This window comes from Porites lutea, chromosome 9, assembly GCF_958299795.1.
Source record: "Porites lutea chromosome 9, jaPorLute2.1, whole genome shotgun sequence".
Taxonomy (NCBI): domain Eukaryota; kingdom Metazoa; phylum Cnidaria; class Anthozoa; order Scleractinia; family Poritidae; genus Porites; species Porites lutea.
Genome location: NC_133209.1, coordinates 19279267 through 19302367, shown reverse-complemented (window position 1 = coordinate 19302367; position 23101 = coordinate 19279267). Strand labels below are relative to the sequence as shown.

At 38.2% G+C, this 23101-nt stretch overlaps 3 protein-coding genes across 4 annotated transcripts; all 3 read left to right on the top strand.

Moving 5' to 3' along the window:
- Positions 1–4504: 4504 nt before the first annotated feature.
- Positions 4505–6621, top strand: LOC140948418 (uncharacterized). 2 transcript variants are annotated; one of them, XM_073397655.1, is made up of 4 exons: positions 4505–4658; positions 5061–5112; positions 5430–5464; positions 6032–6621. In XM_073397655.1, exons 1-4 carry the CDS (start codon positions 4530–4532, stop codon positions 6494–6496), a joined length of 681 nt encoding a protein of 226 aa, XP_073253756.1. In that variant the 5' UTR covers positions 4505–4529; the 3' UTR covers positions 6497–6621. The 2 variants fall into 2 exon arrangements, with proteins under 2 accessions (XP_073253756.1, XP_073253755.1); XM_073397654.1 differs by having other exon boundaries at positions 5427–5464; positions 6032–6620.
- Positions 6622–11402: 4781 nt separating this feature from the next.
- Positions 11403–12832, top strand: LOC140948718 (uncharacterized). The gene is made up of 3 exons (XM_073397984.1): positions 11403–11483; positions 11797–11834; positions 12355–12832. Exons 1-3 carry the CDS (start codon positions 11405–11407, stop codon positions 12817–12819), a joined length of 582 nt encoding a protein of 193 aa, XP_073254085.1. The 5' UTR covers positions 11403–11404; the 3' UTR covers positions 12820–12832.
- A 2630-nt stretch (positions 12833–15462) lies between these two features.
- On the top strand, positions 15463–22796 carry LOC140949012 (uncharacterized). Its single transcript, XM_073398268.1, has 2 exons — positions 15463–15526; positions 18296–22796. The coding sequence occupies exons 1-2, from the start codon at positions 15463–15465 to the stop codon at positions 22576–22578; spliced, it is 4347 nt and encodes a 1448-aa protein (XP_073254369.1). The 3' UTR covers positions 22579–22796.
- The last annotated feature ends 305 nt before the right edge of the window (positions 22797–23101 follow it).

The following is a 23101-nucleotide window of genomic DNA, read 5'->3' as shown; positions in this document are numbered from 1 at the left end:
CAGAATTTTTTGCATCGAGTTGCATGTTCACGATTGATTTCAAACTTGCAAATATAAAACTTGAGAGCTCTGCGGCTCATTTGCTAAAGTTAAGGAAAAATCTGTCGTAAGATTTCGAAGATATTTTCATTTTTTATAAAACGCGGTTTAAATAAATGCCGATATCTCACACATTTTTTATACCTACAGGAAAATGAATAACATATTCTAAGAGTTCCACCATTCTCTATCAAGGATCAAAGATCATAGAAATCGGTTAAATCATTCTAGCTGAAAAACGCGATTAAAAACCTAACGAACACGCATAAGAATAGGTTTGGGCCACCTTTACAGAAAAACCCATTGCTGGAGCTGAATATGACAGAAGCACTAACAGTCTTAGTTTTAGTTTAGGAAGAGTAAATGCTTTTGACAGGTAGAATGTTTACTTTTAGAATACTTAGTTCGCGTGACAGGCGCTTGGAAAAAAAGGGCTCAAGAAAGAAGGGCTCATTTGCGTGAGACTCGCGAGGAGAGAGGGAGCGCCTGCCCGAAAGGCCCATGAAAATCGTTTTTACTCGCTTTCTGAGAGTGCAGAAAATTCCTGTTGGTTAAGAGGCTCCCGAGAGGATAAGTGTTCACGTTAGGCGAGAAAACTGTCAATCGATCAAAGAAAACTCGAGATCCTCCGTAAACATGTATTTCACGGGACAAACAAAGCTTTGAAGGTCTCATATTACACCACTAAATGGTATAATCGAAGCTCAGATCTTAGAGTTCACTTCAAGGGGACTACATGGCTGTAATCTAAAAGAAAAGTGGGAGTGTTCAAACGGTACTAAGAAAGGAACGATTTGACAACAAATACGCATTAGCAGAAGCGACGACAGACAAAACAGACGAAAGATTTCTCGAATCGTTGAAATGAAAATCAGAGGAAATATTCTTTGTTCAAAAAGAACTTGGCGTTCAAAAAGAGCTTGCTTTATTTGTGAATGGGACGCATATCATCAAGACCTGGACAGTATTGATAAAGCTAAACACTTACAAGGAGCATGAATATGAAAAACCTTTCGCTATTGTTATCATTTATTGCTCGAAGGCGACCTGACGTCTAATGTTAATGTCTCGTTACTGCTGCCTATAAAAACGTCTCGTTACCGTTTGTGTTCTGAAGTTTAGGTACGTTTAGTAAGACATTTCTGCTCCAAAAACGGCTGCCACATTAAGCCGAAAAAGCAATGGTCATTTTCCACGTAAGGCTCGATCTGTGGTGTCTGTACAGTTGTGATTTTGTAATCTCAGAGGACAATCTTTATGTACTCGGCATGCATTCTTTAAAAATATCCATTTTTGACTCCGTTTTTTTGTATTTATCGTGCCTTTGGTTAAAAACGATTTAATAGGCCCTTTCCAGCTTTCCATTCACATGGTACAGAACCGCCATGTTGGGACGCAAAAGTCGCACTGGGACAAGACAAACAAAGGAAATTACCATTTAAAATCATGTATGACTTTTGTTGGTCTTGCCCAAGTGCGACTTTTGTGTCCCAACATGGCGGTTTTGTACCACGTAAATGGAAATCTGCAAAGGGCCTATTCTGAGTGTTTATCGTCGGTTTATTGCTCCATTGCTCTATAATCAGAAAACCTAGCTGGTCTTTATAACAAATGGACAGAGGATGTAAATGTACAACGCTTTGGCACGTTTTGTTTGTGTGATGTCAATCAGATCACGCAGCGGCTGCAGCTTATTGGATAGGGAGCGGGAAACGATTTTTATGGGTCTCTCGGGCAGGCACTCCCTGTCCCCTCGAGTGTTTCTCGCACGCGCCTCGTTCTTTCCTGCGTCCACCTGCAAGCCTTCCAATTAATCTTTCTAGCCAATTGAATGATAAGATTACCAAGTAGGATTTTTTTCAGTGCAAAAATTAAGAATCTAACGAAAAGTGTTCAGTTAAACCAGGATCACAAATAATTAATATCGATTTAGCGTTTTACTAAATCATAACTAATCTAAACTAAAACATACAACGTCACAATGTAACTGGAAAAAACGTCTCTCTCCTGGGGACACCCGTCAACTCATATAAAGTTTGTTTCCTCTTACACAAGCTTAAACGGACCTGTGCGGACATACCCTCTTCTATTTGGCGATTTAGTGATATCCATTTTTAAACCTTGTGAGAAGGCACGGTAAATAATTAGTTTAGTGAAATATTAGACATATTAAGGTGGCAAAAGACTTGAGTTCACAAGGAATTCTATAACGGAATAATCCAGACCTCACTTGTAAGGCTATCTCTACTCTGAATCATACTCCAGAATTCTCAAACAAAAAGAAAAAAATTTTTGTGTAGTTTTTAAACTAATGTTGGTTGAAAAAATATGTCAACAGCATTCGAAAGAAGATTTTCTCTGCATAAAGTTTGTTCAGTTGTCAGCGGAAGTACGTAGCTTCAGTTAAATATCAGTTTAACTACGTGATACTTATACCGAGCATGACGTCATCAAGGTAAGTACTGCTAAAAGGCAACTGTGTCATTATTATAATTAAACGGCGTATATCTTTGCATCAGCAACATAACATTGCAATTTTTTTTTAGATGGAATCGAAATTTCATCTTTTACTTGAAGTTTTGAAACCTCAACATTGCATGGCTTTAATTTGATCTAAATGCCAAATACTGGGATGAGAAAACATCATTAAGCAAATTGTTTTTTTAGACCTACGATTTGTACAGCTTTAGGTCAAAAGCAAATTCATTAACGTAATGATTTTGCTTTTGAAAAATGAGATAAGGCTTTTGGTAGGGTATTGCTATACGAACCTCTGCAGAAATATTGTCCAGATCGGTCATTTGAAGTTAGTCTCTTTAAGGAACACAACTGACAATTGTCTCACACAGGCACTCACAGGTACGCTAAATATATGGTAGATAAAATTTTGAAATTAATACTTCTTGTCCTCATGGGTACATAAAATGCGATTTTTGTAAAAAAGAAAAAAAGCCTAAACACGTAAGATCCAAACAGGTGTAAAAGTGAAAAAAAAAAGTAAATTCGAATTTTTCAATTTTTGTAATTTCAGTCCCAAATCACCCCCCCTCCCCCCTTGTAGCGACAATGGGATGAATTATTATTCTTTTATTACATACCCGGTTAGTAAAATATATAGTTTGCCCAAAGTTATACTTTGTTTCCAAAGTTAAGAAATACTTCGTACGACCGATAGAAGGGCGGGAAATTAAATGATTGAAAAAGATTCGGTGTGTGTGTGTTGTTTTTTTTTTAAAGGATGTCATTTGTTGATTCAAAGCGAAATGTGTTTTTGTTGACTTAATTTATACCACTATGGCTGATTACGAGCGTATTTTAAAAAAGTGAGTAAATTCATTTGGGTAAAGTTTTTAAATTTAAGATTTACGCCCTTTATACTACTACATGACAAATTTCTGCAATTTGATTGGCTTAGAGCAGTGGTATTTCAGCTTAATTTGAAATACCTACATGTGAAAATTACAAACCTATTGCGGGTAGTAGTATAAACAAATAATAGCATGATTTGTACGTGACATTTGGCATAAATACCTCTCGTGATATTTCAAAATTGTCTCAAATTTCACTCGCCTAACGGCTCGTGAAATTACGTATAACAATTTTGAAATATCACTCGTGGTATTTATGCCAAATATCACTACTAATCATGCTATTACCTATACTAATTTTGCTCGGCGATATAAAAGAAGTTGCAATTGTAAGGCATGTCGTTCAAAAGTGAGGGTAAATCGTAAATTCTTAAGAACATTTTTTTATTTCTGAGCACAAATGCTGTGTTAATTTACAAGAGAAAGTAGCAGTTGAGACTTGAAAATCCACGGCTCTTTGCTTGTCATCGAATAAGCGGTAATCGGAATTTTCTTAAGCTTGAGACCCGAGGTTAGTCAATACCGAATACAAAGTGATGGATCATGGCCAGGATTAAGATTTCATTGCAAGGATTCAAAGACGACTCCAGGGTTGTATGGAGTGGATAGAACTTGTCAAGAGAGAATTCTCTGTTGAACTTTGTATAACAACATCACACTGACCTTCCTGTGCAAAATTCTTTAAACGCATTGATAAATGTAGTACCGCTGTAATTCTGTGTCTAACTTTTTTGGATCAAGTAGGTGGTTGTAAAAAATTAAATATGCTTACTACACCGAAAGAAAAAAGGAAGTTATTTTACATTTTCCTACTCTCGGAGGTGAATATCATACGAAACTTACGAGCCAGCCAAGTAAACAGAGCACGCGATTGACAGGCATGCACTTATTACGTGGCTTGGTAAATACTAAAAACGTAAAATTAAACTGATGTTTCCATTAACTTATGACCAAGATGGCTTTGGTCAATTTTTCATCTGAAAACTCCTGATTTTGTTGAATGCAAGTGTAGTTTAAGTTCCTCTGCGCCTATTAAATAACTCGGCCCGAAAACTGAATTGAAATTGTTTTCAAGCTATTTTTTTTTCTTAACAGGTCATTGCAAGAGAGAACTGAGTGAAAATGACACTGTTCAAGGAGCTCGTCATGGCGGCCTTATTTGGCAGTCTAACAGTCAAATTCTGTACATGCGCAGATGAAAGCGTAGACCAAAGCACAAATGGTGGATGCGATTTGAAGACTCGTTGTTTGGTATGTGTTCATGAAACAAAGTGACTACAATAAGATAGTGGTATGATGCAATTTTCAAGGTCACAGTAATCAAAAGGTGAAAAAATAATTACAAATAAAAATAATTCCTGGTACTCACTAAAATATGAGTTTATGTCAAGGATTGCCTATGTAAAGAGAAGCGCTTTTCAGCAGTTAAAAAGGTAGTAGTGCCCACGAGAGTTGCTTTTATGCGCGACTCCAACAGAAGTCTTTTTATTTCCGGAAATCCATGGCCACTTATAGCGGTCTGCTTTTGGTAAACGGTTACAATGCTATGTCAGTACTGTAAAAAAAGAAGTCTCAGTTGGAGTAAGGGAAAAAATTGTTGAAAATTTACCGTGGTTTCACAACTTGACGATATGTGGTTTACCACTTTTACAGAATGATGCTATTACTTGCCTCACTGGAAAAGGTGTCTATAACCAAAGCCAAGGTTAGCAATTATACCTTTTGTAGTTAGTTCGTTTATTTAGCACATTAGTTTTAAAGTGTAATTCTGAGGGAGAGTAGTACGTTTTTCTACATACGCCACAATAATGAAATCGAGAGCACGCAAATTAGTCTTGAAGACGAACTTGCGACCCTATTTCCGGATAAGTTTTAATATAAACCTGTCCAATAAAATGCACATTGTTGTCCATCAGGACTGTTTCCCTCGGGATCTGACATTAAGTGTATAATATACGCCACAGAATAAAAGCTAAGCTCATTAAAAACTTTTCTGTCTTTATTATTTTTACTCTTTAGCAGCCTATGAAGGACGATTACAACAGCTGGAGCAGGAGGTAAGGGCTGTTGATCTTACTAAAAGGGTTTTAATCTTTTTCACATGAAAAACTGTCAATATGGAAACCGACTCCCTTGAGATCGATAATTACACATTCCCAAATGATAATAATTTCTTCCTTAACCCCGACCTTATAAGCTCAGATCGAGCTTGTCAATGAATGTCCAATGTAATTACTTTTCTGGAATTGTTAGTTTACATAATATAGAAGATATAAAGAGGGCATTGTCGTGATAACCATAAATTCTCTGTTGAAGCCAAGAAGCAGCCATTAAAGACCAGATAAATCAGTTGAAGGAAGTGGCTTTGAGGAACACTGAAACTGTGCCAATAGTGAAGAAGGAAGTGGCAAAATTAGCATTGGGAACTGAAAACAATTACGGTTTCCCTAATAGTCAGACGCGTTCGTTGTCAGTTTCAAACCTTACGATTTCTTCACTTTATAGCACGAGTAAATTTCAGGTCAAAAAAGATAAAAAAAAAAAACAGTACTTGTCTTATTATTTTTGGAGAGTAGTTCCCTACCTAAGTTAAGACCACATCCATATGTCATCCTATTTTCCAGATTGCCACTTTAAAAGCTCAGCTGTCTAGCGCAGGCAAGCCTGGTGGTTTCGCCAAGCTCGACCAAAACGGCCGCCTTCCTCAGAACGTTCTCACGGCAGGCTATGATCAGTACTCGGCATTCGATTTGGCGTGGCAGTCAGTTCACATGGCGGCAGCAGCGGCCTGCAGAGGAAGCACCCCTACAGGAGGAAGTGGTTGCTGCCAAAACCAGGTTATGGCTAGGAATACCGCTGACAAGAAAACCTGTAGCCAGATTTGTTCCCAGAGCTCTTATCCCAACTGCGATGGAGAAGTTTCTGTCTATGGAAGGGAACGCAAAGCCACCCAAAATGGAGAAATTGTGGGCTCCTTTTACAACTACCGCTGCGACAGTGCTTTAAACGGAGGAAGCGAAGTATCTGAGGTTAATGAAGCCATCACGAGCTCTTCTATTTACTTTAGCTTCTGCTGTTGCCGAAAGTAGTTTGCACGAGCTGATGTTTCATTGTATCAAGGTAATAAAGAGAGATGAATTTCTTTAGCACATCAGCAAAACCTTTGAGATGGTTAAACCCCCAATAAATGGCCCCCGTAAACATTTTTCTATTCGTCTTTTATTGCGTTTCTGTTCCGAACCTTGAAATCCGTCATTAGCTCTCTTACCACACGGTTACCGGCAACCTAGTACAGTCGAACATCTCTAATACGGACACCGAAGGGACAGAGAAAAGTGTCCGTATTAGAGTGGGGGTGTCCGTATAAAAGAGGTCACTATGATGACGTCACTTTTATAAATCCACATACAGTTTTACACACTTGTCTTTAAACTGCATTTAAAGTTATTAATTTACAGTACAAAGACACTGTCTTTCAGTAGCATACAACATGGCAGCGTAAAGCACAATTCTGAAAGCGTATTTCGCTATTTTCCAAGTGCAGTAAACAGTAACTACAGTAAAAATGTAATAGAAAAGATCTTTACGCTATCTGTAGTTATTGAAGCCTTCAAAAAGTCTGTTATTTTCCTCCGTACACATTTCGCAAATCGTTGTTTGGTATACAGCGACTGGGCTTTATATCACCTTGCATAGCTCATCAGTCAGACTAGACGGGATTCACCCTGTGCAGATTCACCTGATCGGGATTCGGGATTCCTCAGATCCGCAATCTCAAAGAAAAAAAATATCAAGGCATGCGCCTTCGTCTACCTTGCAAACTTTCCACTTCTCCACTCCTCTTCAAGAGGTCACATGGTCTGTCAATTTCTTCATTTTCACTATCTAAGTTTCCCTGCTAAAATTATTCAACAGTTCGATTAATTCTGTGACTTTTTCGGGGTGAGCAAACATAATTTTATTAAAGCTAATATTTAGCTAAAGATATTGCTAAAAAATGAAAACGTTAAAATAAGCTACAATGTTATTTATTTTAGAAGTTCGATAGTTTATAGAGATCTTCTTCTTCAGCTAAAACTGAAATAGATTTCTAAAACTGAGAGAGCGATTGGTCAACGAAATCAAATGCCAAACCATGGATCCTGATCATGATTGGTTGGATTGAAATTTCAGTCTTTGCAGGGATAAATTTTCTTTCACAACATACCGTTGCATCAATAATTGGGGTTATATGAACTGGTTATTACTAATGAAAATGTCACACTGATTTTGCTTCGCTGACAAAAAATTTTAAAATGTATTCAAAAAAATGGATTTGCTTAAATTTGCTCCCGGCAAATATGTCGTAAAATTGAGAAAATGAGGAGAAAATTTGGAGCAAAGATGGTAAATGCCACATTTGCCTGGTTATTTACACCTCCTATTTTTTGGTATGCAAATCAGGCTTTTACCATCTTTGCCCCATATTTACTCCTCAGTTTTTACATTTTTGCGACATATTTGTAACGAGAAAATTTGCCGGTAAATCCTATTCTTTCGTCCAGAGGAGTTATTTAGCATCGCTATAATCTATAAATTTGGGTCAATAGGTCAGTCAGGGGGCCTTTTTGCGTTAAGTTCGGTTAAACGTTATTAGTTTATTAATTAAATAGTTTTATTCTATTCAAGATATTAAGAAAAACACAGAAAAGGTTAATAAAAGCTTGCTAAAAATATATTTTATTCCAGATGCTTCGAGATCTTCCTCAGTGAAAGGTGAATTTTTGTCTCTGTTTCAAAAACTCGTTGTTTGATGATTTTCATTGCTCTTTGCGTGAACAAACGTTATTTTTCTAAAGCTAATATTTGCTAGTTTGAAATATTAGAAAAAAAATTAAAAGCCTGAAGCTGGCTAAAAATGTTATAAATTCGAAATGTTTAGACAGTTTACTGAAACCATCTTAAGCACAGCTGAGACAAGTTTTCAGATTGAGAGGGGACAAACCCAATAAAAAACCGTGGATTCTTACTCATTTACTTTTCAAAGAGACTGCATCCAGGTCTAAGGTAAGAACAATACTTGTGGATAATTTGAACTAGAAAATACTTGTTATTTAGTCTCGTTAAAGTGTTTGGGTCAAGTAGGTCACTGGGCTTCTTTGCGTTATAAGACTGAATCCAAGTCCGGTTAACTCGCTCAAGGAAATAAACAGATATCTCTGATTAAACTGGATTAAAATGATTGCCCAGCTGAAAACGTTCGATTTTGTTGAAAGCAATTGTTAATCTGTTTCTCGTTCGATGACTCGTTGCTTCATTTTATTTTTGCTCTTTCAGTAAATAAACGTAAAGAAAATACAAGGAGTTAAAAGAATAAGAACAAAATGATGACAAGGCTGAGGCTAACTTAAAATCAAAGTTTTTGATTCCTGCTGTTTCCCGATGACTTTCTTCGCTAATTACTTAATATTACTGATTTTGTCATAAAGCATGTAGACGAATGTAGTCATTTTTAAGTTTCCCTGCTTAAACCATTTCGCATTAAAATAGTTCGTTGCCCCTTTTCTACTGGGGCTCTGGGGCTCATTTCCTGGACAACTATCATATTCACGGCAAGCTGCTATTTGGGTATTTCTAAAGGAAAAACAAAAAAGCGAACATAAGTGAAAACTGGCATAAATAGTTAATAATTTGATGTGTTTTAATAGTTTAACACCAAACCTTTAAAGTAAAAACTGATTGAAACTTTTATGATTAAATTGTCTCTCTTTGAAAAAAACTCGCTGCTAAACGTTTTTTACTGTTCTCCTAGTGTCAAATTTCATTTCAGTTGTTAAAGCCTAATATTCGGCATGAGAATGTTATTAATCTGAGATGTTAAGTCACAGTTTACCGACACCCTCTTCAGAAAAGAAAAACAGAAATAACTTTCTGAAATTAAGAGAGGAATAAGAAAAGCCGAATACAAAACAGTGTTCGTAAATCATGGTAGGACTGAAATTTCCTTTTAAGAATTCAGTAATCTGTATTCAGGAGACAGAAAAAAAAATATATGTCGGGGTTAAAAAATGGATAGTACGTGTAACAACGCTAAAATTATTTTGCCCGTCCAATGAAACACATTGACGTCTTTTAAATTTAATATCGCTCTGTTAAAAATTCTATTTTTGGGTCAAGTGTAGTTCACTGACCTCTCTTAAGAAAAAAAAAGATAGATTTCCCGCATTAAAAAAAGGAAGCCAGCGTGGGACACAGTTTTAATTTAGTCTTGCACTACGTTTACTGGTTACTATATGGCCAAAAACAAACAAATTTTCTTTGGCATATTTTTTTTTTGGTTTCCCTGTTTAAATTGTTACTCGTTCAATAACCCGTTGCTACCATTTTTTTTGGCTCTTTTAATCATTGATGTGCACAATTTATTGTGCTTAAACTAATATTTAGTTTAAGATATGAGAAAAACCGTTGAAAAGGGTCAAGCTGTTTAAAAACGTTATTAATTTAGTTAGTTTACCGAGATTTTCTTGAGCAAGAAACCTGACCTAAAGTAGAAAATTAATAACAATAAAAGCAAACAATGTTATAATTGTTTAAAAAAAGGAGTGAAGGGTATGACAACTCTATCAGTGACTGTTTTTACTATTTTACCGGGATAATTTTATTGACGTCTTCCTACTTAGCCTTATAGAGCTGAGCGCTGTCACCAAGTTTTCAATATTAATTCCAAACCATTTTTTTTTCTCAACAGACTATTGCAAGAAAAAGTGAAAATGAAACTTTTGAAGGAGTTTGTCTTTGTGACCTTATTTGGCAGTTTTGCTGTTACACTTTACGCACGCGCACATGAAAGTTCAAATGGTGGTTGCGAATTGAAGACTCGTTGTTTGGTATATGTTCATAGAATAATTGAGAAAAATAAGACAGTTTCTAGTTGCAGCTTTGGAGGTTGAAGTAATCATTAGGCTAAAAGCAAAAACGTTAATCCCCTGTAATTTGACATATAAAATATGTTAGGGATTGTTCATGAGATGGGAACTGTTTTGGGAACTAACAATGACATTCGGGTCTGAATAAACTGAAGCGCGCCAAGTGGTGCCAATCCAGAAATTTCTCCAACCCCGGAAGGTATTATGATTCCCCGTTATTTTCGGTAATGGATTCTTGATATATAAGATTGATAGGTAGGTTGAGTATGTCCTGAAAAGGAGTGTTCTTGACAGTGACTGGCGTTTCGAAAACCTGTGCAGTAGTCAGTCATCTTCAGAGCCAAAGTGAGTTGTATCACGTCGGTTGATAATGTTAAACTCTGGTATTGACCTGATTGGTCATCGAAGTCATAATGTTATTGGTCGTCTGTCAGTTAAGCCTTGATGTTATTGGCTATGAAGACTCGTAACGTCATTGGTGCGTTCCGATCCGTCTAATGTCACAGTTAAACAATCGTTTATTGTTAGTCAAATTGTCGGTTGTTCAGTCATTCTCTTTGTAGTTAGTTTTGCCTGAGTCCGCCAATATCAGTCACTGTTAACAACAGTCCCATTCAGGACTACGTTCACCCGGACGATAATACTCAACCTACTTATGAAATGACTACTGGGGCCCGTTTCTCGAAAGTCCCGATAACTTTTCGGGCCCGAAAAAGTGTTTTATGTTTTCCGTCATGATTGCATTCAATGTCAAAGTTTCAATAATTTTGAAAATGATACAATGAATTTATCAGTCAACGAAGCAAATTTACTGGTTTGTGAGCTAGGAACTTTGCTACTATTCAACTGATTTTGATTTCGAAATTTGCTTTCGGACCCAAAAAGTTATCGGCCTTTCGAGAAACGAAAGTTTCAATAAAAGATTGGTCAGAGAAAATAATCGCCGTAGCCTAAGAAATGTCCAACACATCGCTGTTTTCAAGTCGGGTTTATGTGAAAAACAGAGCAGACTATACAGGCATTTTATAATAATAGTAATAATATTTTTCCAAACAATATCCTCTCGGGTGATTAAAAGTGGTTTAAATATTGATGATATATGTTGGATTGCCTACACAGAATAATGCTATTAAATGTCTGACTGGAAAAGATGTTTATAACCAAAGTCAAGGTACTAAGTAATAAAATTATTTTATTATTTCGAGGGCTGATCGCTTACTAACTGCATGTGAGGGGCAAGGGTTTGGCCAGTCGTCTTGGAGGTCATTTTCAAAATACTGGGCCTTGCGTCTTTAACAGGGTACATGATTTCATTATTCGGCGTTTTGAACAGAAGACTAAAAGACTCTCGATGGCACACTTCCACTCAAACTTCTCTTGATTGTTCCCCCCGGGATTCCCCTAAATAGGCCTTCGGCAGTCGTTCATCATTAATCCACTCCAGAATAAGAGCCTGGATTTTGATCATTATTTTATCTTTTTAGTGGCCTATGAAAAACGATTACGACAGCTGGAAAAGGAGGTGAGTGGTGTTGATTTTACTGAAGTTATGTTAAAATTGATGGTCATGCATGGAGGAACTGTTGTCTCCTGCGTGTATACTTTTAAATCTATGATGTATTCAATAATGTGAATATATAAAGTTTCAGATGGATCGTGTTAATCAATATCAAAGGTAGAAGAGACGAAAATAATCATTGCCCTTCTGATTATGAAATCTTTCCTTTAGACACTACAGAAGCCATGAAAGGCCAACTAAGATAAGTTGAATGAAGAAAGCAGCGTTGAGAAACGGAAACTTTTCCAATAGCAAAGGAGAAAGTAGCTAAATTAACGTCGACACAAATTAAAAAGGAACTGACTTTTTCCATAATAGTCAGTCGTGTTCCTTGTTCCCTGCTAATCTTCAGATTCCTTTACATGATGAGACATAAGAGCAGCTAAGAGCCAATTTACTAATGTAACTATCGACTAAAGATATAAAGTGACTAGAGCCCTACCTCACATTTGTCGGCATTCCATGTTTTGCTTATCATTCACAGATTGCCAATGTAAAAGCTCAGCTGTCTAAGGCAGGCCAGCCTGGTGGTTTCGCCAAGCTCGACGAAAATGGACGCCTTCCTCAGAACGTCCTCACGGCAGGCTTTAATCAGTACTCGGCATTTGATTTGGCGTGGCAGTCAGTTCACATGGCGGCAGCAGCGGCCTGCAGAGGAAGCACCCCTACAGGAGGAAGTGGTTCCTATGACAACAGGGTTATGGTTAGGAACACCGCTGACAAGAAAACCTGTAGCCAGATTTGTTCCCAGAGCTCTTATCCCAACTGCGATGGAGAAGTTTCTGTCTATGGAAGGGAACGCAAAGCTACCCAAAATGGAGAAATTGTGGGCTCCTTTTTCAACTACGGCTGCGACTATGGTTTAAAAGGAGGAAGTGAGGCAACTGTTGACAATGAAACCATCATGAGCTCCAATGTTTATTTTAGCTTCTGCTGTTGTCGAAAGTAGTTTGAACGTTCGGATGGTGGTAGCAACAAGATATGAATCACTGTAGCATGTCATAAAAAGTTCTAGATAGTTAAGCCTTCAATAAAATGGCATCCACAAATAGTTTTGGATTTTCGAAAGTAGTTTGAACGTCCAGATGATGCAATGTACGAAAGTAGTAACCAGATATGAATCACTGTGGCATGTCATAAATAGTTGTAGATAGTTAAGCCTTCAATAAAATGACATCCGCAAATAGTTTTTGACTTTCGAAAGTAGTTTGAAAGTGCAGAGACCGAAAGAGCTACACTTAATGACATTTCTCAGGGGCGGATTTTAGGATGGGGTGCACTCGTCTCTTGCTCTACTTCAACACCATAAAACCACATAGTTTTTTTTTTTTGCAGCATACCAGTTGTATTAGAAAACCGCAGGTCATTTCAGGGGGGGGGGGTGCGCACCCCCTGCACCCTCCCCCTAGATCCGCCCCTGTTTCTGTTGCTATACGCTATTGCTTTGATGCTCCCCACTAGCTGGAGGTAGCAACGGCCGCCAATTTTCTACAACCGCCACTTTTGTTTGCGTGTATTTTCCCAGCGATTAGTCTGAGAGAAACGGATCTTCTATTAGACCACAGGCAGCTTTTCTTTTTCGGGTCGGTCAAGTGTAACGCCGGCACGCGAATTTGGAAAGTACTTCCCTTACGGCCAAAAAGGATTAATGAGTACGAAAACAAATCTAAGATATAAACTCTTGTCCAACTTTAAGATGACTTTACTTAGGAAGCAAAAATATACTGAAAAAGCCTCTTTCACTTAAGGAATGTGAAGGGTTAGGAATAATTGTATCTAGTATCTATTTTTTATTCATTTATTACCTATGCCAATGGTTTTGATAAAGCTTGTAATGCTAGCTCCTGCCTTCCGCAATGAAACAGAGCCCACACCCCCGTCATACCCCGGAGGTCTGTGTCCCCTTATCGTTTCGTACATTATGGGGGGGGGGGGGGGTTTACGTCCCCTCCGAATTAATGAGGAAGTATGAAGGAGTCAAGGCCCAAAAATGAACTTTATTGCTCGATAACGCAACTGGACAGAGAAAAGATCTTGAATCAAAGGTAGGAAGAACTTAATCAAATTTTAAAAGTCCCGGTTTGGTGCTGCTGCTTGGTTCCAACCCGAGATCTCCCCCCTGGCAGACAGTAGCGCTCTTCTAAATGAGCTGACGGAGACATTTAGGGACCGGTCATTATTTACGTAGCGGGGGGGGGGGGGGGAGGGAAAAAAGAAGGCGGGGTCAAGGCTATTTCAGATTGGCTACGGGGGGGGGCTAAACGTTTTTATACGGGGTCAGGGCTATTTCAGATTGGCTATGGGGGGGGGGGCTAAACTTTTTTATAAAGAAGTTTAGGGAGGTCACCAAAGTGATCGCGAGGTATATTTTAACAGGGGTCCATTGGCCAAGACGGGTAAAGCAGTTAAATAGTTAAGAGCACTAACAATATTAGTGAAACAGTAATGCTAAAGTGTACAATTTTATGCTAATCCTATTGCTTTTTGTTTATTCAAAGCATCACTATTTTGTACAACTTAGTCATTAATGTATTTGACAGAATTCTGTTTGCACTCTAAACTTCATTGTTATTTCAAATTTTAGCTAATAAAGAATCCAGACCTATCTGCTTTAATATTTGGTTTGACTGAATTTTCGTTTAACGGAATGCTTGTGTCACTTCAATATCCCAAGAAAAACATGATGAAACAACACGAAAGTAGTCCTTTTACAACTGCAGGAAAATCATTTGAAAAGAATTGTATTTTGCATCGTTATTACATTTGTGTTCACCATGAAGGCACGATTTGTAAAAATCTATCAATTTTCCTATATTTATACGCTGATTTTGTAATAGATTAGGTTAGTTCCATTGTCATGCAAAGTGACTAATCATTTTATGATAAGTATGTTTCTTTACCAATTAAGTCTTCACTCTTAACAGAGTATTGTTACATGCATTTGAATATAAGCTACTTTGTAGAACATATAAGAGGAGATATGAGGTGTGTGGGGGGTTGTCATCACGTAAATATTGAATAAAGAAGGGGGGTCACTTGCTATTTACATGGTCTGCAGTGGGGGTTTACAGACATTTTGATCTTTCCAACATATTTTTCCCAACCACCCCCCCCCCCCCCCCCCCCTCTACATAAATAATGACCGGTCCCTTACTTTGTCACATACTTTTAAAATGTCTCTAATTTGAATTTCTAAAATTAGTGGGGCTGGTCAATTCAGTGGAAACAAAACTTGGTCACGGTTTCGTGGTTTCATAAAGTAGTATGGAAATATTTCGCATAAGGAACCCTCAAACCTTTTGGAAAATTTTTATTTAGGATTTAGTTGAGCTTCCCGGCTTATATGAGGTTACTTTTTATACGTTTAAATAGCTTCTGATAAAGAATGAATAACAAAATGACGTCAACACAGATTCCCCTACCAGCGAGCTGTTTCACTTTCTAAAGTCTGTAATTAAAGTTAGTTCCTGTTTTAAGAAAGCCGTGGATTCAACAGATGCCACTGAGGTAAAATGAAAGGCAGCAAATTAGGATAGACCAATACCCCATCGTTATATCATGAAGGGCTGACTGCTGACGTGTTGGTTATTCCATGGGGTTTCTAAGGGATTTCTCGGTGTTCGTCATACTTGCGTTGCTTAACAAGAAAATTTCAGGTATGATAACGATAAGATTTACGAGAACACTAGGAACGTTTTCAACTATACAATTCAATTTCAAGATAATGTTCAAGATGACCGACATTTTCTTTGTTAACAAAAAATCAAACTCTGAGAGTTACTGTATATTTCCTTAAACTTAATTTTGTTAAATTAAATTTGTCAGTTAGGTTTAATAAATGATCTCCCTGCTTTTGTTGCCAAGGATATCCTCAAATCAATTATAAAAATTCTTCAATACTTTTTCACGCTTAGGGCATCATCAGACTGTAATGAACAGCAACAAGCACTTAGTTCAGTTTTGTAGTTAATGAACAGGTTCGAAAGTAAAGCATCGAAAAGCATTAAGAAGAAAAGAAGCTAGTGGTTTGCTTTAGGAGTCAAACACGTGTGCACTGAGCTGTCGTGGTCAGGTTTTGTGTGCTCCGATCTTAATTCACGAATTCTTCTCTTAACTTGAACCTACAAATTCTGAAAACCTTTCAGCATGACGGGTAACGACACGCTACGAAAGGTAAATCAAGCTTTGCGAAATGAAATTGAAGAATTAAAGAAGAAACTACAGAAGGTTTCCGACGACCCGTTAAGGAATCAACATGGCCGACACGCGAAACGGGAAAATTGTCAACAGTTAATGAGACCACTTCACTTCTGTGTTTTATTTATTTTTTAGTTGCAATCTGCAAGGCTTTCTAATAGTTTAAGGTTTTTGTTTTTATTAGATAATTGTGTTTTTCATGTACTTGTCTTGCCCCGTCGCGATTAGCTTTCCAGTTATTTGCGGGGCAAACTGTCCAACTTTTTGTATTTTTGTACAAAGAATAATAAAACGTGTTGTTGTTTAGGAGGCAACGTCACTTTTTTAAAAAAAAATTATTTCCAAAAGGTGAAGACAAAGTTGGCTTACTTCCGGCTGAGGCTTCTCTTCACCGGGAAGTAAATGTTAAAAACGACAACGGGAAATGCGACAGCACGTACAAAATAAGATAAACTTAAAACTGTCTCGAAAAAAATTTCCCCACGCGTAGCTTATTTTAAGTAGGTATATAAATAGTTTCCTATCCTGGGCTGTAAGGCTTCTCCATAGTGTTAGTAATCATCATTTCCACTTTCACATCTTTGTCCGCAGTTCAAAATATGAGCCAATTCATATGTTTCCATTCACTGTTAGCTATCGTTGACAGCAAGCAATGTACCAGTTGTTTAGCCGATCAGTGAAACCTAGTTGGCAAAATTGAAAACGGCTTGCTTAGAAAGCGGCTTACATAAAACGTAACAACGTCACCGCTTAACTTTATAGCAGGCCCTTAATGTTTTTAAACTGAATACTACTACAAAACCATTAATCCATTAGCTGAGCCAGGGAGGAAAGAGATACATTATTCAAAAAGTCAATACATCATTTGAGGCATTTCATGTTGGGCCTTTTCTTGAGGTTTTTTGAAGACAACAGAGTCTGCAGTTGTAGAGAGTCTGGTATGAAAATAAAAAGAAAAGAAAAGTTGAAGAGAGTAGGAAGTTGACACTATTTCAAAGGCTTAATTGATAACTGTTCTCGGCTCATTTACAGCGCCATCTGTGGCTCGTTGAACCGAAACATATCAATACATCGAAAATTTAGCGAGTGTCAGCAGTTCATTCATTTTCATTCTTTCCTGGTCTGTATTTTAAGTCTATTTTTTGTTAGTTAGTCTTACTTGAATTCCCTATTATCCACAACCTTAGCTAGTTTCGGACCTATCTTTCTCGTCAGATTTCCTGCTTCCCTCGTTAGGCGTTTTTGAAATCACGTCATCTCTAAAAACAACTGTTTGAAGCGGTGATAACGTGATTCGATTTCAAAACAAGGACAGCGAGTTAATACTGAAACTCTTTCTAATTTTGGATCGAGTTAATTCAGCAGAACGTTGTAGCTGCGAAAAACCAAAAAGAGTTGTATTGGGCAGTTTAGGGTTTTGCGGCTTGAGCTATTTTTAAGGTCGGGTTTGTTTTTCTGCTCTTGAAAGTCGCGTTTGTTCGCTTTTGCGGTTTTGGGTTTTCCTATACTAAAAGTTAGACCAGAATGATTGGTTAAGAAGAGGGGGCGGGGGTACAAACGCCTGTGGACATCACTTTACCAATATAATTGTGTCGTTATTAGTTTCTGGTCATACTATGTTTCTATTAGTGAAGCAGAAAAGACAACCTCAAAGTAAACGTGTTTTAAATGGACGAAGGTCTTTCGGGGGGAATACCACGAAATAAGCTCGGTTCACCGTAGGCAAGTGTTCATCTGAAATTGGCTTTCAGAGGCTCTCTGCCTGTAATGCCAAAGGAGGTTGTTTAGACAGCGGCGGATTCAGTGGGTCCAGCCCAATGAATTTACCAATAGGAAAAAGAGAATTGTTTAGTTCTTTTGTTTAGTTCTCTCTTTCTTTTACAATACCTTTAAACAGAATCGCAGATAAAAAAAACTACGTTGACGTTTACTAGAAAATATTGAACAATACAACACAATTTATCGGTTTCTCCTAAATGGGTTTTTCAGAGCTAATTTACAATACAAATACAGAATGGTAAGGAACTGAGCAAACGATTGGCTGTCAAATGATTTCAGTGAGAACAATTTCACCTTCCGGTTCTTTTATAAGCGCCCTGTATTCATCCCTGCACAAACAATTGATTTTTTAGGCCCTCGTATCATAGAGTGCGACGTAAGTGGAGTAATCATTTCATGCTTGTTATTGTTTCTGACTATTTTCTTTCTTGACAATTGCCAATCTTTAGGTGTCGGAGGTACTAACTTTGGGAAAGTTTTCGTGTCTCCTTTTGGACGCGACGCGAATAACTGTGACGCTGAGGTTCGTCCCTGCCAAACCATTGCTCAGGCTGTGCGCCAAGTAACCTGGGGAGGAGTTATCTATCTCAATGGGAGTGGGTCCGAGAATTTACCCTTCAACTGTAGCCTTTCCGGCATTCACCTTAACAAAAGTATCAGCATTACTGGGTTTCTATCGCCAAAAGTTAATTGCATCGGAGGACTTTACTTCCAGAAGGCACATAATCAGCCGCAGATACATGTGAAACTTTCAGAAATCATTTTCTGGCAAACATCACTATTTTTCCAAGACTGTCAAAAGATAACAATTGTTAACTGTACTTTCCGTGAAGCTACTGTAGCTATAAACGTTCAGTTGCAAAACCTTACAACATTCTACCTAGATATCTCCAGAGACTCCCTATTCCACAACAATTCTCTATGCATCGATCTTCTTTTTCTCGAAAATGTCATGAGCAGAGAACGGCAAATTACAGTCAATATCAACGATGTGCGTTTTGAAAGAAATGGATTTCATGTTGGACCACACCGCGGCATTCACAGGGGAGGCCTGAGGTTTACATCAAAAGAGCGGAGCGGTACATTCTTAGAGCAAATAAATGTCTCTTGTAACAACGTAAAGTATGTGGATAGCAATGGTTCTTTCGTAGACATTTACGTCGCAAATGCTAGTACAAAAGAGATATATACAAATGTGGAACTGGCTTCAAACGATCGCACTCCGTACTCTTTGTACTTCTCAAACGCAAAACAGCTACATGTACAATTTATTCGGTTGCAATGCCTTTTCAATCCTTCTACTCGGTGTATCAGAATCCAGTCTAACAAGGCAGAAGTCAAAATTTACGATTCGTCGTTCTACAAAATTTTCCAGGCGTTGTGGTTTGACTCTAAAATAAACGCGTCCCTAAAAATTTTTAATTCCTCGTTTATATACAATATTGCAAGGTTCGGCGGCTCACTCCTTGCAACAAGTCGTCGAGGACATATGACAATCAACATTACTAATGTTATCTTCCGTCACTGTAAGGCGAGATATGGTTGCGTAATGGCGATAGGAAAGCCAAGCATGGGAAAAGGGCAAAGATACAAAGAAGAGTCGATTCCAGATGAATTATACTTCACCCTGAAAAAAGTGACAGTGGAACAGTGGTATGGGAAAAGTTCCAAATGCACAGCGATACATGTTTTACACAAAGGTGGAACCGTGATCATAGAAGACTCAAGATTCAACAAAAAGACACATACATCCGTTGACGGTGCTGTAGATGTGATGACGGCAGGAGGAAAATCTAACATCACAATTTCAAATTGCTCATTCGTAGACAAGAGCATAACAAAACGAAAGGGAATTGCCTTAAAAATAGCGTCATGGAATGGAAACGCAGGAACTGTAGCAATTTTAAACAGCCTTTTCATAAGCAGCGAAAAGAAACAGACTGCCATGTTTCTTAATGCCAAACACCGCTTAAAAGTGATCAATTCAACAATGATGTCATTTCGCTACGGATTTAAAGTATTTTCATCCAATACCAAAAACAGTACATTTCCTATTGATATCTACGTCGACAAGTGCACTTTTATGAACAACGCCCACGACATGTTGTTGACCTTATATAATCCAACCTCCGTTCAGGTGACCATTCAGAACACACTTTTCACCAGTAATGAAACAATTCTGCAGAACAGTTATGCGATTCGCCTTAACATTCCGCCGCTAAACAATGTCACTTGTTCCAATGCAGTTATAGAGCTAGTCAACGACACTTTTGAGTCCGCGGCGGCGAGCAACATTGTACTGTTCTTTAAAGGAGAAAAAAGCGTGAAGATAAGGCACTGTATATTTCGTAACTGTACTTATGCCTACCCCGAAGTACAGAAGTGGAGCATAACGGAAAATGATGAAAATGAATTTTATGAGACAGGTTCTGGGGCCATTTCCATTTTAACTTTACCAGATAAACCTAAAAGGAATGGATGCCTTCGCTCAAACACTATTCGCGATATCCATCCTTTGTGGCATTACGAAAGTCACATAACATTCGAAGATACTGTCTTTGAACAGAACTTGGGCCTGATTGTTGGTGGTATCCACATAAGTAATGGATACACTACATTTAAGAGATGTGTTTTTCAAGACAATTTTGCCCTGCAACAGAGCGGACACATCTATTCCGCTTATGGAACTGGCCAAGTCGACTTGCAAGACTGTATATTCTCAAGGACTGTAGAAAGCATACCAGGACCTAATCGTTCTAGCTATATAAAGGCCAACTTCCTGTATTCTGAAAGTGGAGGACCTGTAAATCTTAAGAACACATCCATGATTTCAGTAGTCCCTGCAAAGGATGGCTATCGGATGCTTGATATTTCAAGTGGAGGTTACTTTTACATGGATGAAAACTCCACCATCCAGTGCAGCATAGGCAGTAAGCTCCTATTCGAAGATGCTACACATATTGTATATACGGAGAAAAGCGACGGATCTTGCGTAATAAATAATACTGTTCTGAGGTACTCTTGCCAGTCATGCTCTCCAGGCTACTACAGCCTTCAGAAAGGAACTTCGCGAGGTTTACTTCTTAATTCTACGGTAAGTTGTCTTAAGTGTCCTTTCGGTGCCAGCTGTGTTAAACGGAATATAGCTGCAAAACCAAATTTCTGGGGCTCCCAAACGTCCAATGCTCAAAAGCCCCTCCAATTTATTGCGTGTCCAGAACATTACTGTCAACGTCCATTACCTGATTCAAGAGACTTCAACCGTTGTTATGGAAGACGAAATGGTACTCTTTGTGGAAGGTGCGCTGAGGGATTCACAGAATCTCTATTTTCAACCGAATGCTCGAAGACTGCAGAATGTAACCATTACTGGTTTTGGGTTATGACAATAACCTATACGCTAGGACTAGCGCTTTATCTTTTGATTAAACCACCCATTCTGAGTTTTCTTGGACACCAAATCCTGTGGTATAGAAGACAGGAGAATCAAGTCAGAAGTGACAGTCATGAAGACTCGGAGAGCGGTTTCCTCGAAATAACTTTTTATTTTTACCAAGTTGCTGAGCTCCTGATGAGAACATCCATGGAAAGTCGGCTTAAACTTATACCCTTTCTTGACTTCGTGATTTCCGCTTTTAACTTTCAAGTGACAACCGTCAACGACAACATCGGTTGCCCTTTTCCAGGTCTTACGGCTGTAACAAAAGAGGTTTTCCTATCTGGAACAGTTTTCTTGACAATGGCCAACGTTTTCGTTGTGTATTGTGTCCACGTGTGCACCAACTTCTTGAGGAAAAAGGAAAAGCCAAGGTTTACACACTACATGGCCGTTGTATTGGAAATATTATTGTTAGGGTATGAGAGTTTGGCAGAAATGTCTCTGAAATTGATGCATTGTGTTTCCATTGGATCTGGAAAACGGCTGTTTATCGACGGAAACGTCCCATGCCTACAGTGGTGGCAGTATATCCTGCTGGTTTATATTGCAGTGTTTGTGGTGCCTTTTACCTTGGTTATCTACTGGGGTTCTTCGAAGCTTTATAAATCCTCCATTAAGTCAAACGAATTTCTTGCCGCTTGCGTACTTCCATTGCCGTTTCTGATTCACTGGTTTTTCCAGGACATTTGTAAGAGAAAAGTTACGGGCTATTTCACCAGAAATCGAGAAGCCAACAAAGATGTTCTGGAGGTACTCCACGGTCCATTTCGTTCTCCAAGCGATGACAACAAAGGAGCAATTTACTGGGTAAGTGTTCTGATTGGACGAAGGCTTGTTCTTCTTACCTGTCACACGTTTATAGTTGACCCAATGTTACGAGGTGTCTGCATTACAAGCGCATGTTTCATAATGACAATTCACCACATTTTCATGAATCCTTACCGAGATCCAATGGCTAATAAAGCTGAAACGCTATCACTTGCTGTTTTGACCCTTATTGCCGCAATCAATCTACCGGGAGAAGCCCTTTTTTCATTTGGCATTGATATGAACACCGATCCGCCAAATAAATCTTATTTAGAGGCAGTGAAGTGGATTGAGGTTGGCGCCTTGGCATTTATCTCAGCGTTTGTATCCCTGTTGGTGACGTTCGCATTCCTGTCCCAGTTGACAAGATTTGGAGTGTTTTTATCCAAGTATATTCGAACTGCCTATCAGTATCGAGCATCTGAATGGATAATCGAGGAAAACAGCCTCCTAACGGATATGGGAGAGCCAAACACTCATATATAGTCTTGGTTTCACTGGTTTCACGTTTGCCCTTGCATTGAATCAGGGGCACCCAACGAGAATATAGTTCAAAACCACTTAAACATAGCATTGTTGAACGTATTTTAGTAGTTAAACGGTAGGTAAAAATTTTTAATCTGTTCGGATTTCCTAGGTGAAAGTCTCGTAATACGAAAATTATAGAGATCAAAACTTACCTTTTCGAAAATTTCAGCCAGAAAAAAGGCTTTCGAAAATTCTAGGTGACCCTTTTAAGGCAATTATTTCTATTTAGATGTTCGAAAATCCTAGGAGAGGCAGACAAGCAAGGCATTTTACAACAAATGTTCCGAAAAGTTTAGATCTCAAATCGTCTTCCGAACAGACATTTTCCAAAAATTGGCGTTGGGTGCCTCTGTTGAATTTTCGGATTTAGACGCAAACACTAAACCGAGCCCTTGTATAGCTTGTGCACATGCTCCCGTTTAAACATTGTATGAGCATAAGGAGTGCGAAAGGTAGAATTAAACATTAAAAAACAGCACCC